This window comes from Pistacia vera, unplaced genomic scaffold (genome assembly GCF_008641045.1).
Source record: "Pistacia vera cultivar Batoury unplaced genomic scaffold, PisVer_v2 Contig95, whole genome shotgun sequence".
Taxonomy (NCBI): Eukaryota; Viridiplantae; Streptophyta; class Magnoliopsida; order Sapindales; family Anacardiaceae; genus Pistacia; species Pistacia vera.
In genome coordinates this window covers 268,540-284,061 of record NW_022196834.1, presented here as the reverse complement: position 1 = coordinate 284,061, position 15,522 = coordinate 268,540, and the positions used below count along the sequence as shown (strand labels likewise).

General features: G+C 36.5%; 3 protein-coding genes across 7 annotated transcripts; 2 read left to right on the top strand and 1 right to left on the bottom strand.

Moving 5' to 3' along the window:
- The first annotated feature begins 1,930 nt into the window (after positions 1 to 1,930).
- Positions 1,931 to 5,265, top strand: LOC116120882 (serine/threonine-protein kinase WNK8). 2 transcript variants are annotated; one of them, XM_031406851.1, is made up of 7 exons: positions 1,931 to 2,399; positions 2,826 to 2,863; positions 3,012 to 3,239; positions 3,324 to 3,544; positions 3,616 to 3,773; positions 3,870 to 4,269; positions 4,347 to 5,265. In XM_031406851.1, exons 1-7 carry the CDS (start codon positions 2,316 to 2,318, stop codon positions 5,120 to 5,122), a joined length of 1,905 nt encoding a protein of 634 aa, XP_031262711.1. In that variant the 5' UTR covers positions 1,931 to 2,315; the 3' UTR covers positions 5,123 to 5,265. The 2 variants fall into 2 exon arrangements, with proteins under 2 accessions (XP_031262711.1, XP_031262712.1); XM_031406852.1 differs by lacking the exon at positions 2,826 to 2,863.
- Positions 5,266 to 5,898: 633 nt separating this feature from the next.
- Positions 5,899 to 7,479, bottom strand: LOC116120908 (protein yippee-like At4g27745). 4 transcript variants are annotated; one of them, XM_031406890.1, is made up of 4 exons: positions 7,312 to 7,477; positions 6,857 to 6,935; positions 6,631 to 6,769; positions 5,899 to 6,340 (listed from the first exon to the last, which is right to left on the bottom strand). In XM_031406890.1, exons 3-4 carry the CDS (start codon positions 6,721 to 6,723, stop codon positions 6,113 to 6,115), a joined length of 321 nt encoding a protein of 106 aa, XP_031262750.1. In that variant the 5' UTR covers positions 6,724 to 6,769; positions 6,857 to 6,935; positions 7,312 to 7,477; the 3' UTR covers positions 5,899 to 6,112. The 4 variants fall into 4 exon arrangements, with proteins under 4 accessions (XP_031262750.1, XP_031262749.1, XP_031262751.1 ...); XM_031406889.1 differs by having other exon boundaries at positions 6,857 to 6,889; positions 7,312 to 7,475; XM_031406891.1 differs by lacking the exon at positions 7,312 to 7,477 and adding an exon at positions 7,052 to 7,145 and having other exon boundaries at positions 6,857 to 6,889.
- Positions 7,480 to 10,108: 2,629 nt separating this feature from the next.
- Positions 10,109 to 14,003, top strand: LOC116120929 (oligopeptide transporter 7-like). Its single transcript, XM_031406914.1, has 6 exons — positions 10,109 to 10,768; positions 10,880 to 10,977; positions 11,986 to 12,555; positions 12,661 to 12,916; positions 13,052 to 13,234; positions 13,329 to 14,003. Exons 1-6 carry the CDS (start codon positions 10,109 to 10,111, stop codon positions 13,938 to 13,940), a joined length of 2,379 nt encoding a protein of 792 aa, XP_031262774.1. The 3' UTR covers positions 13,941 to 14,003.
- Positions 14,004 to 15,522: the final 1,519 nt, after the last annotated feature.

The following is a 15,522-nucleotide window of genomic DNA, read 5'->3' as shown; positions in this document are numbered from 1 at the left end:
GGATTCATCTAGTAAAACACATGCACCGCCTTCGTCTGCTTTTTAATTGAACTTTTAGCTAGTTGATTCAACTAGAAAATTCACCTTGTAATTGCATTTATTGTTATCATGATATATTTCTCTTTATATTTTTAATTATTTGGTGCCTCCATTTGCAAGACCAATTTAGTTATATAAACCAATCTCATCTTTAAAAAAAAAAAAAAAAAGGTATAAACAAACACTTTATCCGATTCAAGAAGACGTAATGGTGTAGAACACCTCTCATAATATTTTTTAGATATTTTAACCCTTATCTTCACACTTAAGCACATTAATACCATTGTTTCCATGAAAATAACCAAAAGCTTTTAATTTAAGATCAAAATATAGAATATTATGATTTTTTAGAAAGAATATATTATTAAAACATATATGAAATGTCGGAAATATATTAAGTGCATATTAAAAGCAAAATATATATATTGTTAACTAAAATTTGGTTAAAAAATGACTTTTTACAGAAAACTTATCAATAAATTTGAGCCATTAGACTCTTGCAATACAAAAAATGGGGTATAATGATAGTAGTCTTGTTTAAATGGACTTTTCCGATATTTTATAAAATATTGGTATAACCCCTAAAAAATATTGAATGCCCCATTAGAGTGAGGTTAGAATCATTAAACCCCATTCGTGCGAGACTAGACTCATATGACTCGAGAATCTATAATTTTTCTGGAAATTTCTTATGATTTGGGATTCTTTTCTTAAACATGTATTATCACATTTATATTAAACACATGAACATAATATTGTGACAAATAATGATATTTATTTAATTATGTTTATATATAAAACTTTAATTCTCCTAAGTTGAAGCTCTTTTACTAATAAAGTTTTAAATAGAGCAAACAACATGTTACCACCCAAGGTTTAGGAAAATGGAATGTTCTCACCCCTGGTTTCATATATTTCAGATTCTTACCTTTTAAGTTTTAACCATTAAATTAAACAATTTTATGTTAATTTAAGAATAGAATTTAAAATTTATGAAATCAAAGGTGAAAATTGTTATTTCATTTGTTATACCTGAAAAAGTAAGGCTAACGTGTAGTCTTGTTAGTATAAGGTGGTCAGAACATAGGAAGGTTCCACGACAATTCAGATGCAACCACGTCGCATAATGACATGAGTGGCATGCCCCTGTCGGTGCAGTGGGTGAATATCAGGTTAGCAAATGGTTGGAAATCGTCCATGTGTCTAATCCCTACACAAGTCGAGGAAATCACTCGGGCAGGTGAGCAATAGGACCAGAGAAGGATTTGCACGATACCCACCCACTTGCAGATTTAGTAATCATTACTTTGATTCATTTCACTATAAATAGATGACTCTTCTCTTATTTGCGAGATTGACTAATTTCACTATGGAATAGCATACTCTCTCTCTTGTATTCTCTAAGCTGTAACTCAGTTCGCTGAATGCGACCTCACTTTATTCTCATTAATACAATATCAGTGGACATATAATTCGTTTTTGAGCATCCGAACCACTTTAAACATTACTCTTCACCTTTTATTTAACTAAATATTTTTATATCGCGTGTGACTTGTAAGCTCGCTTAATATTTCTCACGTGTAAATAGTTGGTATCAAAATCAAATACCGACATCGTTAAACATCGAGTGGGGACATGTTGTTTACTCTTGTAAATAGTAAATACCGTATAAAGCCCATAACAGCAAGTTGTATACAACACAATTAATACCACCGCCCCGATCCCGTGATACGCGTAAAATTTACCCATAAATAAAATTCTAAGTAAAACAAAAAAGTAAAATACATAAAACTCGTGAGTCGTTAGCTCCACGCTCCTTTCTTCTCGCGTGGACATTGCACCGCTGTTAATTCCCGAGTTTTTGCTCTCAAACAGGTCTCTAACTTCAGTATTAGGTTTAATTAAATCACTTCTCCTTCTGAAAGCACAGAATCACAGAATTTTTTATTTTTGTTTAAAAAAAAATGGTATGAAGATGAAGATATCAAATTGCGATCGAAGTTCAGGAATGGAATTGAAATCTTCGGAACGGGAAATGCATTTGTACGACACCGTTTGCCGGTTCAGATTTGGAACGGCATTCGATTCTTATTATGTGGCTTGTGAGGCTTTCTCTGAACAACAGCATCTCCGCCTCTCGTCTTCGGTTGCTATCGGAGTCAAAATTAAAAACCTCCTTTAATACTTTGTTTTTTTTTTTTTTTTTGCTTTTAATTTTCGTTTGTGTGTTGTGGACTTTCGTGTCTGTGTTTGTGCTTTTTTAATTTTTTGTAAAAATGAATTTCGATTCGGGTCGGGGGAAATCGGTGGCGGAAGATGGTGAATTCACGGAGAAGGATCCATCGGGTCGGTATGGTCGGGTACGGTTCTCGTCTCTTCCAAATATTGTTATTTTTATTTTTGTTATTTTAAGAGTTGTGCATATTAAGTTTTCTGTTACATTCCATTATTGCAATTTGATAGGTTTCGGCTTGATTGAGGGGAAATTAGGGTTAACTTCTTGTGTTTTTTTTTTTTTTTGGCTGTATGAGGAGATTTGATTTATCGGTTTTCATTGTTGTTTTTGTAGCTGAATTACTATTCGGGTAACGAAATTGAATATTGTGTTGCCTTTTATCACAATTGAGGAATTAGGGATTAAATAAAAATGAGCTAATGGAATGATCTGGATTAGAGATTTTAGTGTATATTTTGTTGAATTTTGTGGTTTATTTATATTGTTGCCTTGAGTTGTTTGCTTCTATTAGATTGAGTGATATGGTCTTTGTTTGTTTCTCTTTCTTCAGTACGATGAAATCTTGGGGAGAGGAGCATTCAAGACTGTGTATGGCTCTGTAATTTTTGTCCTTTTAGTTTCTTATTTTAGTAGTTGGTAGCTTGAATTGGACCAATTGGTAATGGCTGTTAAGAAATGTTTGTTTGTTAACTTCAAATCTTTTGTGCTTTGGTGTCTTTTTTTAATGTATGTGCAGTTATAAGGCATTTGATGAGGTTGATGGGATAGAAGTTGCTTGGAACCAAGTGAATATTGAAGATGTACTGCAGTCACCTGATCAGCTAGAAAGATTATATTCAGAGGTTTATCTTCTCAAGTCTTTGAAGCATGAAAATATCATCAAGTTCTATAACTCTTGGGTGGATGATAAGAACAAAACTATTAACATGATAACGGAATTGTTCACTTCTGGGAGTTTAAGACAGTGAGTTTCCTCAGATTTTTTCGTGCTTTTCTTTTCCCTTTTGGATTTATTACTTATATAGGTCTTAAATATCTGTGGATATAGATATCGTAAGAAGCATAAGAATGTCGACATGAAAGCGATCAAAAACTGGGCAAGGCAGATTCTTCGAGGTTTACACTATTTGCATAGTCATTGTCCTCCTATCATTCATCGAGATTTGAAATGTGACAATATATTTGTCAATGGAAATAATGGAGAAGTCAAAATCGGAGATCTTGGGTTGGCAATTGTCATGCAGCAGCCTACGGCTCGAAGTGTTATTGGTAATAACTCTAATTTCTCAACCACTTAATGGCTCTTGGACAATCTTAGTAATTCCTCATCAACTGCACAGGCACTCCAGAATTCATGGCACCAGAGCTTTATGAAGAAGAATACAATGAACTTGTTGATATATACTCTTTTGGCATGTGCATGTTGGAGATGGTTACTTGTGAATATCCATACAATGAGTGCAAAAATCCTGCACAAATATATAAGAAGGTTACCTCTGTAAGTTTGCAACTGCCTGCAATGTGTTGGTCTTGTACCCATTGCCACTTTTTTGAATTGGCATTTTGATCGTTATCTCTACTTCTTTCTTTGCAGGGTATAAAGCCTGCTTCTCTTGGTAAAGTGAATAACCCCCAGATTAAGCAATTCATAGAAAAGTGTCTTGTCCCAGCATCCTTACGATTGCGTGCCGTGGAGCTCTTGAAAGATCCCTTCCTTGCCTGTGAAAATCCAAAGGAGCATGTTTGTAATCCCCTGCAACTACCAAATATTGTTCCCATGGAAATGAACTTGCCCCAATCTGAAACTCATCCTATGGACATAGACCTTAACTATAAGAAGCTTTCTGATAGCTCTTTCGCAAAAAGCAATAATGACACTCGATTTTTAACTCTAGAACTTCAGCAGTTTACTGAGAACAAGGAATTCAGACTGAGAGGAGAGAAAAATGATGATAATACAATTTCATTTACCCTACGCATTGTTGATAGAAGTGGTAAGTTAATTTGCTGTGGAATTAGATATCAATTTTGTTCCCTCTGCTGTCATCTGATAATTTTGTGTTTGTATCAGGTCACGTGAGTAATATCCATTTTATTTTCTACCTTGATTCTGATACTGCAATTTCGATAGCTGAGGAGATGGTTGAACAACTTGATTTGTCACATGAAGATGTGGTTTCTATAGCCGAGTTGATTGATAACTTGATAGTCAAGCTGGTGCCGAGTTGGAATCCTTCATCTTGTAGTGCTTCTAGTTTGCAGAACAGTTCATGCAATGGTTGTAGCGTTCTGCAAAACAATTTAATGTTGTTGAAGTGCTTGAGGGATTCAGAAGAGTCAATTAAGGCTTTTGCAGAGGCAGTTAGTGATAAAGGTGTCCCCTCAAAGTTGGGCATTATGAAATATCAAGACACTCAAGAATCTTTCAGTTCAGGTGTATCTACTGAATTTGATGTCTCAATCACCTCAGCTCCCAGTACCGACAAATCTTTCAGACATGAATTCCATAAAGGTTCAAATACATTTGGTTTCAGTTCGCATGATTCAGTTTATGATAAAACTGATGGGATAAATGTTGGTGAATCTATTTTGATGAACCGGTCCATGCAGAACTCTGAGACATCCTTCATCGATTCATGCTCTGACATATCAAAAGTTCCAAGCTCGTCGAGCATCTCCTCTCCATCGCTATCAGAGAAAGATCATCTGTGTTCTGAGCTAAAGATGGAGCTTGATGCAATCGCCACACAATATGACCAGTCTTTGCAGGAACTGCTGAGGTTGAGGGAGGAAGCAATGGAAGATGCCAGAAAGAGGTGGATTACAAAGAATATGTCTGTTATTTGATGTACTAAAATTTCACTCGTTATGATTTTTTTTTTTTTTTTGACATATTTTGATTCAGTTGTTGTCTTGTTGCTGGTATTTCCTTGTGACTGTTAGATTGGAAATAAGGCCATTCTTCAACAGATTCTTTTCATTTGGTTTCATCTTAACGTTTTAATTATATATAATCCCTATATTTCCCCTACTCAATGTTTCATTCCAGGCTGAGTTAGTTTTAATTTTAAACCATAGCATCAGTGGCTGAGTAGTCTTTCAAGTAGCGAAAAGCCAAAAAGATGTCTCAACTATATTCAACATAATCCCATTAACTTCCCAAACGTGACACAAATCCCATCTTTTTAATTGGCTAAATGCAGTAAACACCTTTGCTTTAATATATATTTGGGTTAAGCAAACAACAAACAGATGAGATTACAGATTCTCTTCTCTATTTGCACCGCACCCTACTTTTCCTATTACATTTCTGTCCAGTTAGTGCACGACACCAGTATCTCCACAGCTTCTGCCATTACTAAACAATTTTAGTTTATTCTCAATTATGAGCAGTGAGCTTCATAATGATGTTTTCTCTGGTAGTTGTGTATCACATACAGGGCAATTAGATACAGACAAAGACTGAATTGAGAGCCCACGCATGGGGATGCAACATTGTCATTCACATTAACTATAATGTTAACAACTTAATATCCCATTGAGGATAAAACAGAAGCTAAAACATTCTTATCATGAAAGGGTGGAAATGTCTCAGAAAATGAAGCTCATCACAAGCATGATTTATAGAAATTATTCACAAATCTTATTAACAAAATCAATGATTTTCATTACAATATCCACACAAGACCACAGTACACAGAAAGGAACAATAAGTGAATATATTCAGTTGCCGAAAATCTTCTAGCTAAGTAAGATAAAACACTTGAAAGCATCCTCACACTCAACATCAGGAAAAATAAGCTAGAAATTTGTCATTGCCATAGTCATAGATAGATACTACCAATTTTCCTTGGCTATTTTTGATTTCTCAAGAATGAATTTCCCTTCCTTGTACTTTTGTGTTTCCTCATAAGCTCGTTCATATTTCCAACCCAATACCTCTCGGCAGTCACTGCAGTAGACATCAGCAACCGTGTGGAGACCGGTCATCAGTTGCCGGTCCTCCTTAGGGCCAACCACAATATTCATAGCATGGGAGAACAGAAAGGCTCGACCATTTCTTCCCTATTAACAAATTAATATACACATGTATTCAATACAAAATGAAGACCCACTTCACTTGGCCTAATAAAACTACTTGGCTTAACTGATATAAGGATTGATTTCTACAATACAACTAAAAATAGTCTATAACAAAATTATCATGATCAAGTTTTAAGCCTTTAGCTCTTCTGGTTAACCCTTAAAATGGCTTTAGAATCATATTGAGAACATTCAGACTGATAACATTTATTGATCCATTCTGAAACCAGAGAATAATTACAGAAAAGAAATCGGGAATGAAAGTTATGTACCTGAAAAGACTTGGAAATAACATCATCATGAAGGGCAACATGGTTTCTGCAATTACAGCAGCTGTACAATCTTGGCCCAATAATCTCCCCCATTGGAGATTACTCTAAACACAGACTAACCAGCTGCTCCCAAATTGAACTTCAAGATGAGTACTAGAATCAGTCCCAGGGAAATCAATATCAATAATAAACACAAAAAGCTTAATAAATACAATCAGAAACTTACATTTGATTATTATCTGTTAATCCAAATCTGTGGCTACAGACACAAAAGAGTAATAAGTGTAAATGTCAAAGATCAAAATCTGAAATAAATCATACTAAAAAAATTAAGATACAAATCAAGTTACGATTTCCAACAAGATATTTTGGAGAATAAAAACGATTGTGAAAGAGACTGATAAAGACATAGTAAATTTACCTAAAATGAATAATAATACAAGATCAGGCGCAAGAAGGCTTACAACCCAGTAATTCAAACTAGAACATACAAATTCAACCACACAAGCACAACCCCGCCTCAAAAAACAGTAACTTTTACTGGATTCTGAATTTTTTTTTGAAAGAATACGGAGAATTCTATATTGAGTTGATCACGTGAACGGTGAATATAATAATAAAGATAATGAAGAAATGGAGAGTTACATCTGCAGATTAAAGAGAAATGTTACGTGTTCAAACCTGACCAGTGTCCCATGTTGTGTGTAGATGATGGCGTGTAAGAGAGTTAGAGAATGTGTGCTTGCTAGGGTTTGTTTTCTCAACTGTTAAAAGTGTTCAGTTGTGTCCGAATTTGGTGGGTTTCTTATGAGAAGAACATGACAAATTGCTTTGCAGCTGTTAAAGGAATTTATTGACATTATCTTGTCTTTAAAATTACCAACTTACCATTTCTTTTTCCTTTTAATTTTGCAGAATATGAGACCGAATTTTACTCAAAACAGTGCAAAGCTGCCAAATTATGAATCAAATGACTCATCCGTAGGCACCTCTTTTGTTGTCCATTTCCTCATCTTATATTATATACACTCTGAATTATTGCAGGCTCTACTTCCATTACTGTACTTCTGCAATCAATTGTTTCTAAATAAAGAAGAAATTGGGTTTTGGAACCCATCAAATTACATAACATGACCTATGTTTTACGGTAAGTTTTGTCCCTTTGTAGTCTTTTCGGTGACATGAGGAGTGGCTTTATCTTGGATTAGATTGCTGTAATGCTGCCTGGACTCTGGATTGTGTATGTGTCCTACGACATAGTGCTGAATTGGGCTTAGAGAACTCAAAGAGAAGATGGGCCTCTGAAGATGAGTTATTGTGTTCCGGATCTTCGTACGGGCCTTGAATCAACATCATTTCAGGTCCATAATCATAATACGAGAAAAAACTTGAAAGCAGCCGCCGCCTCTCTTCTATCATCATAGAATGTAGTTAACACACTCTAGTAATGTTGAAAGAAGTCATGGTGAATCTTAACCAAACTTTGTAGTTGAAGTTGGGGCCAAAAATTATATCTTTGTTATCCCATATTTGAAGGCATGCCTTCGCCAACAGACAAGAAGGGATCAAAATCATGAACAATTTACAGTAAAAGCTAGGGGTGTTCAAAAGAACTGATTAGAACCAGAACCGGCAGGTACCCGGAGTTTGGTTCCTATTCCTACCCGAAACCGGCCGTCAACTGGTAAGTTCCGGTTCCAAATTTTTGGAACCGTTGCTGTGCGGTTCCGATTTCTATAGTTAGGAACCGGAAGCCGAAACTAATATAAAATAAAATTAAATAGTAGGGGGTTAATAAAAAATTTTGTTGAAAAAATAATGTGAATACATTTATATTTATATTTCATAATATTTAAAGTAAGTTGGTTTGACTTTTGAGAACCTATCTTTACAAAGTAATGGAGTTTGTAATTTTGAATTTATAATTTGTAATTTTATTTTTGTTAACAAATGCCAGGTGCGGGGGTATTTATAACTTTTGGGGGGTCACTGTAATTTTACAGGATACCCAGAACTGGAACCAGAACCGTTAATACAGGTTTTGGTTTTGGGTACCTAGGAACTGGAACCGTCGATTCCGGTTCCGGTTCCAAATTTCGAGGAACTGTCAATTCCGGTTCTGGTTTCGGTTCCTTAAAAAAATACAGGTGTTATACCTGAAAAAGTAGGGCTGACGCAAGACCCAGTCAGCATAAAAAGTCAGAGCTTGAGTATGTTTGCAGCCATCTCACACAATGACAGGGACGGCATGCTCTTGTCAGGGCAGTGGGTACGTGTCAGACCAGCCAAGAGCTAGAGTGATTCCACGTGTCTAATCACTACACCAAATCGCGTAAATCGCTTTAGAAGGTGGGCAATGAGACATAAAGAAGGATTTGCACGGATAATCTCACCAATTCACAGATTTAGTAATCATAACCTTAATGCATCCCACTATAAATTGAGAGCTCCTCTCTCATTTAAGGGATTAGCTGACCTCTCTCAAGAAAATATAGCATTCTCTCTCTTTTATAATCATTTATAAGTCAGTCCGTTGAACGCGACCTGACCTCTATCATTAATACAAAATCAGTGGACGTAGGATTTGCTTCCTTAGCATCTGAACCACTTTAAACGCTGTTCTCCATTGCATTTACTATCATTCTCACATTCACGTGTGTCTTCTAGGCTCGCTCAACATTTCACACATGCGTTTGGTTGGTGTCAAAATCACGCATCAACAACAGGGTACCTAGAACCGAAGACCCCTAGTAAAAGCATATTGACCCTTTTGTCTAGAGGCTTAAATTCTTCATGTTTTTTCATATCTCAACTTGTAATATGAAACATGTGGTCAGCTCAGGCACTCTGCTGGCTGGTTCTGATGAGTGTGGGTTTATGAAATTGTGCGATCGAATACTACAAAAATACAGAAGGGTTTAGCTAAGCTCTGACGACTTCAGCTGACAGCGAAAGATTTTCAGTTTCAACTTAGCATTCTATAAGAAAATGCAACGTGGCTCAATATTATATACTAAAAGTAATTGTAGGAACCTGACTCTCTTTAAAGATGATTCCTGTTAGTCGTTAAAGACTTGCAGGTAGAAACTGTAAAACAATGGTAGTTCACAAAGTTAGTTCGGGAAACAAATAATCTATACCTTCTTTGTTTGGTGAGTCCATAGAGAAAATATTTGTAACCCCTCCATGTAACTTGAAACTGAATTACTGCACAAAATTTCTGAATAATTAACTAATAACCACACTGTAAAGTTGTTGTTAACACCAGGTACCCATCCATGTATTTAGGATTCTTCCTATGGGTATATATACAACAACTTGTTAAGAAGATGAATGAAATTTCATCTAGTAAATATGTTCAAAATATCACCATGTGGGCCAGCAGCTGCAACGACACTCAACTAATTAAATTTGACAGAGCTATTTAGAGCAACAGATCTTAAACCACAAAATACATTTACAGATTCAGAAAGAAACTATGGAAGAATCTGCACACGAGATCAGGGCCCCTCTAAGTAACCTTCCTCTCACTTCTTTAATTCACTTTGTATTTGAAAGTTTATTTTTCTTGTTCCAAGTCTCTTATTTTCACTCTCTCTTGATTACTCTTGTTGCAGTTTCTAAGGATCATGAAGATACCAACATCGCATCATCATCATCATCATCATCAAAATCCCAACCAGAGATTATTGAATTGCTAGAACCTGAAGAGAACTCACCCGTCAAACAAGTGGCCTTAACCGTACCAACCACAGATGACCCTTCTTTGCCAGTTCTCACATTTCGAATGTGGGTCTTGGGAACCCTCTCATGTGTTCTCCTATCGTTTCTAAACCAGTTCTTTTGGTACCGCACAGAACCTCTATCAATCACAGCCATTTCAGCTCAGATTGCTGTGGTGCCTCTCGGTCAACTAATGGCTGCAAAAATCACAGACCGTGTCTTCTTTAAAGGGACACGTTGGGAGTTTACGCTTAATCCTGGACCTTTCAATGTAAAAGAACATGTTCTTATCACCATCTTTGCCAATTCTGGAGCTGGCAGTGTTTATGCCATTCATATTGTTACTGTTGTTAAAGTCTTCTATAAGAAACACATCTCCTTCTTTGTTTCTCTCCTAGTTGTCTTCACAACACAGGTATTTTAAATGATCAAATTCTTCTATAAGAATTCACAGACCCTTCTTTTTTAAATTAGTTGAAGAAGAACTTTGGAATGTTAGCTAGATTTAATGAGGTTTGAATGGTAGGTGTTGGGATTTGGTTGGGCTGGGATATTCAGAAAGTATCTGGTGGAACCAGCAGCAATGTGGTGGCCTGCAAATCTTGTTCAAGTTTCTTTGTTCAGGTAAAATATTGCTTCACTTAGTTAACTTGTATTAATTTTTCATTTCATGTCTTTGGTATTTTCTGTCAAATTTTCTGATGGAGATATATGAGGACTCTCGTGAGTTTTTAAGAATGTGTATATTATGGGTCAACTGATGGTAACTTTAGACATTTTTTTTAATAAAATTAATTTTTTTAAATGGGTAGAAGGTTGTGTTTATACCTCTGGGCTTATTTCATGCCTCATTCGTTGGGTTATAATTTCAGTACTACCGACGTAACACTGATTTCAAGTTTCAAACCTGTCATTTTATAGTAAATAGGGGTGTGCAAATTTTTAGGGTAGAATTGGAACTTATGGGTACCCGGATGTCGGTTCTGGTTCCAAATTTGGTGAAACCGACACTGTGCGGGTCTGATTCTAGTTTCGGTTCCATCACTTTAGGAATCGAACCCGATACCGACAGGTACTTGAGGTGGAACCGAAGGTACTTGAAGTGTATTTGTAATTTTCACAATATATATTTGTTATTTTTTTGAACAAGAGAGGTGTCTTTGTAATTTTGCATGAACAATGTTGGGTACTAGACAGTAGACCCGGGATCAGAACCTGTTTTCAGGCATTTAGGAATCAGAATCGATCGATCCAGTTAGGAGCCGCCGAGTCTAAGTTCGGGTTCGGTTCTGGTTCCAAGGGATTGGACCGGGTACGCAGATCAGCTCACCCAATAATGCCTTGAATGTTTGTCACATTAGATGAAGGCTTTATTTAATCTACGGCTATGAAATCGCTTACTATAAAACGATTTGAAAAATAAAAAAAAAAATCTTCCAGCTATGACTATGAGTAAGAATTAGACTGTAGTAAATAACTTCAGGTACGAGATTTCCAGGCTTAGCTGGGCCGAATACTTTGTAACTTTCATGAAGGAGAAATTCACAGTGTACGTACGTAGAACGTTTCTATTACGAAGAGGGCTTCTTGGGCTTGAAACCTTCTCAGACAATACAGTATTTTCTGTTGCAGGGCTTTGCATGAGAAAGAGAAACGGCCCAAGGGTAGTCTGACACGTACCCAATTCTTCCTCATAGCTTTTATTTGCAGCTTTGCTTACTATGTCTTCCCAGGCTACCTCTTTGAAATGCTAACTTCCCTCTCCTGGATATGCTGGATATTCCCCAAATCTGTTTTGGCCCAACAGCTTGGCTCAGGCCTTTACGGGCTCGGAATTGGTGCACTTGGAATTGATTGGTCCACTATCTCGTCCTACCTTGGAAGCCCCCTTGCAAGCCCATGGTTTGCCACTGCCAACGTTGCTGCAGGATTTTTCTTTGTCATGTACATTTTGACCCCCTTATGTTATTGGCTTGATATCTACAAGGCCAAAACCTTCCCTATATTTTCTGACGACCTTTTCACATCAACTGGTCAAGAATACAACATTTCAGCCATTATTGACTCTGATTTTCACCTGGACATTGCGGCTTATGAGAAACAAGGGCCTCTTTACTTGAGCACATTTTTTGCCATGACTTATGGTGTTGGATTTGCTGCACTTACGGCTACAATTGTTCATGTTGCATTGTTTCATGGAAGGTAATTTTAAACTCTCATATAAATCAATTAATTGAGTAATGTTACATTAATTTGACCATGATGTGAATAAAAGCTCAATTCACTTATGCAATGGTGAAAATGCAGAGAGATATGGGAGCTGAGCAAAGCGAGTTTTCAAGAAAAAGGAATGGATGTACATACTAAACTCATGAGGAGATATAACCAAGTCCCTGAGTGGTGGTTTGTTTGCATTCTTCTGGTAAATATAGCAGCCACTATTTTTGCTTGTGAGTATTACATTGACCAGCTTCAGTTGCCATGGTGGGGTGTTGTACTAGCATGTGTTATCGCTATTATATTCACCCTTCCCATTGGAATCATTACAGCCATCACAAACCAGGTAAACTACTGAAGATTTTGATAACTTCCTGTACAAGTAATCAATCTCCTATAACTTGTTGATATCTGCAAATATTTTTCTAAAACATTTTCTTTTCATTGTTTGGATGATATGTTGATCTCTTGCTGATGACAGACACCGGGCTTGAACATTATCACAGAATACATAATTGGGTATATTTACCCAGGGTATCCTGTTGCTAACATGTGCTTCAAGGTGTATGGTTACATAAGTATGACACAGGCCATCACCTTCCTGCAAGACTTCAAGCTTGGCCACTATATGAAGATTCCTCCAAGAACAATGTTCATGGCACAGGTTAGTAGCCTATATAACTATAATCCCAGACTCTATTTCATTATTTTTTTGAATTAAAAGGTCTTCAGTATAACAACTCTTGAAATCTGCTTAGATTGTAGGAACTGTCATAGCCTGTTTAGTATATTTGGGCACTGCGTGGTGGCTAATGGAAACAATCACAGATATCTGTGAGACAACAGCCTCCAACAGTGTGTGGACTTGCCCAAGTGACACTGTCTTCTATGATGCATCAGTCATATGGGGACTGATCGGACCACGCAGAATTTTCGGAGATTTGGGGACTTATGAGGCCATCAATTGGTTTTTCTTAGCTGGAGCAATTGCTCCAATGCTGGTGTGGTTGGCCGCGAAAGCATATCCAAACCAAGAATGGATTAGACTCATCAACATGCCAGTGTTGATTGGTGCCACAGGGATGATGCCACCAGCAACTGCAGTTAACTACACTACTTGGATTATTATGGGTTTCCTCTCTGGATTTGTTGTTTATAGATATCGACCAGACTTGTGGCAGCGTTACAATTATGTTCTTTCTGGGGCATTGGATGCTGGACTTGCATTCATGGGAGTGCTAATATATTTTTGCTTGGGCTTAGAAAGTGTAAGTGTTGATTGGTGGGGAAATGATCTTGATGGATGCCCATATGCTACCTGCCCCACTGCCAAAGGAGTTGTGGTTGAGGGCTGCCCAGTTTTCAGCTAGAAATTGTATATCGCAAATAAGAACCCATGAGTTTAGTTTTAGTTTCTTGTTTCTGATTTTTCCCTTCACTCCTTTTATATTATAGTGTTGGAGAGATCATTGGCTTCCAATTCTTCGTATAAAATCAAGCAGCTGAATCAAAATTCACTTATTTGCTTATATTTCTTACCTTTGATGTTAGAGACATTCAGCTAAGTTTGCATACATAGGAGTATCATATAGATGGTCATGTAGAAAGACAAAACTAATTAATGTCAGTCTGCTCTGCCCAATAATTTCTATTTACACCATTAATTCTGTCACAACTAGCATTCAATCAAACAATATTTCAACGAATTGTTGGCTTTAGTTAAACTGTTTTGAATGGAATCTTTCAAGGATACAAGAGAAGATAAAAGTAACATGTCATCTCAATTAAACTTGTTCTATATATTCAAACAAGATAGATACATTAGGAAATGGTTCAATTCCAATACCGTCTGGGTCAGCTTCTGCAACAGATCCCATCCTATCCACTTCAAGTTCTTATGTAATGTTTACAGAAAGAGAAAGAAACATTGGAAGAGAGTTCATTGAAGATTCAAGGACCTCAAGATGGACAATATTCGGCCAAAGCACTCAATGAAGCTCACAAACTTGTCCAAAAGGTGTTAAAGGTCTAAGACATGGCACAAACCCTTTTTTGTAGCCCAAGCCGTGGAGATCAAGTGGGAAGAAGCTTCATTGGCTCAAGCTCAAGTTGTGGATGCTATTTGGTTCAAATGGTAAAGGAAAATCAAGAAAATTGTGATTAGAAACATAGATATTTAATTTAGGGAAATGTTGTCCATAGCATTAAATGGGTATGACTTGCACTTTTGATATTGTATAGTGGGGAATTATCCCTTAATATTTTGTGTAATATTTTGTTGTAATATTCATGTAATATTTGTTAGGGTAGTTCCCTTGTTTTGTAAAGCCTATTTAAAGGCCACTTTATCATAATACGAAGTTAGACATTGAATATTGCATGAATAGTATTTTGCCTTGGAGAATTGTTTTCTTTTGAGTTCCTTTACCTAAGTTTGGCCAAACTTGGTGGTGGATTGATCATTCAAGCTGGTGGAGTTCCTTTAGGCTTGATTAATCCGTTGGTCAACTATCTTGTAAGTTAATCTCACTTGGTTACCATTCATCTCACTTTTCGGGTTGGTTTATTTTGTTGTGTTCCAAGTTTGTGTTGTACATTTCAAAATGGAATGAGTTTGTGTTGATTGAGGTTTGATAGAAGGTATTGTTCTAAGGTGGTATAATGGTTGTGTTTGTTTGTAGAGTGTTAGCCGAATTGTTTTAAGGTGTTGCAAGTGAAGTCTAGCATAGGTTGAGTTAAAATTAGTTGAAGTAAAGAGACATATGAATTAGGTTGCAAGAATTCATATCACTTTTACTCTTAAATTCTCTTTTAAGGTTGATTGTATAAGTCTATGTATATTTGCCGTATTTCTCTTTCGGATAGTTAGACTTAATGGTTTTGAGTTTTAAGGTGATAGGGTCTGGATGGGCTGGGATATTCAATTTGACTGTATGGATCAAGTTAAAAGGC

What these genes read in the sequence shown, in the direction of transcription:
- LOC116120882 (XM_031406851.1), top strand. Translation starts at nt 2,316, where the DNA reads ATGAATTTCGATTCGGGTCGGGGGAAATCGGTGGCGGAAGATGGTGAA. An exon ending in AGAGGAGCATTCAAGACTGT is followed by an intron (nt 2,864 to 3,011) that starts GTATGGCTCTGT and finishes ATGTATGTGCAG; the next exon opens with TTATAAGGCATTTGATGAGG. An exon ending in TATATAAGAAGGTTACCTCT is followed by an intron (nt 3,774 to 3,869) that starts GTAAGTTTGCAA and finishes CTTTCTTTGCAG; the next exon opens with GGTATAAAGCCTGCTTCTCT.
- LOC116120929 (XM_031406914.1), top strand. Translation starts at nt 10,109, where the DNA reads ATGGAAGAATCTGCACACGAGATCAGGGCCCCTCTAAGTAACCTTCCT. An exon ending in TAGTTGTCTTCACAACACAG is followed by an intron (nt 10,769 to 10,879) that starts GTATTTTAAATG and finishes TTTGAATGGTAG; the next exon opens with GTGTTGGGATTTGGTTGGGC. An exon ending in TTACAGCCATCACAAACCAG is followed by an intron (nt 12,917 to 13,051) that starts GTAAACTACTGA and finishes TGCTGATGACAG; the next exon opens with ACACCGGGCTTGAACATTAT.
- LOC116120908 (XM_031406892.1), bottom strand. Translation starts at nt 6,723, where the DNA reads ATGGGGGAGATTATTGGGCCAAGATTGTACAGCTGCTGTAATTGCAGA. An exon ending in TTATTTCCAAGTCTTTTCAG is followed by an intron (nt 6,341 to 6,630) that starts GTACATAACTTT and finishes ATTTGTTAATAG; the next exon opens with GGAAGAAATGGTCGAGCCTT.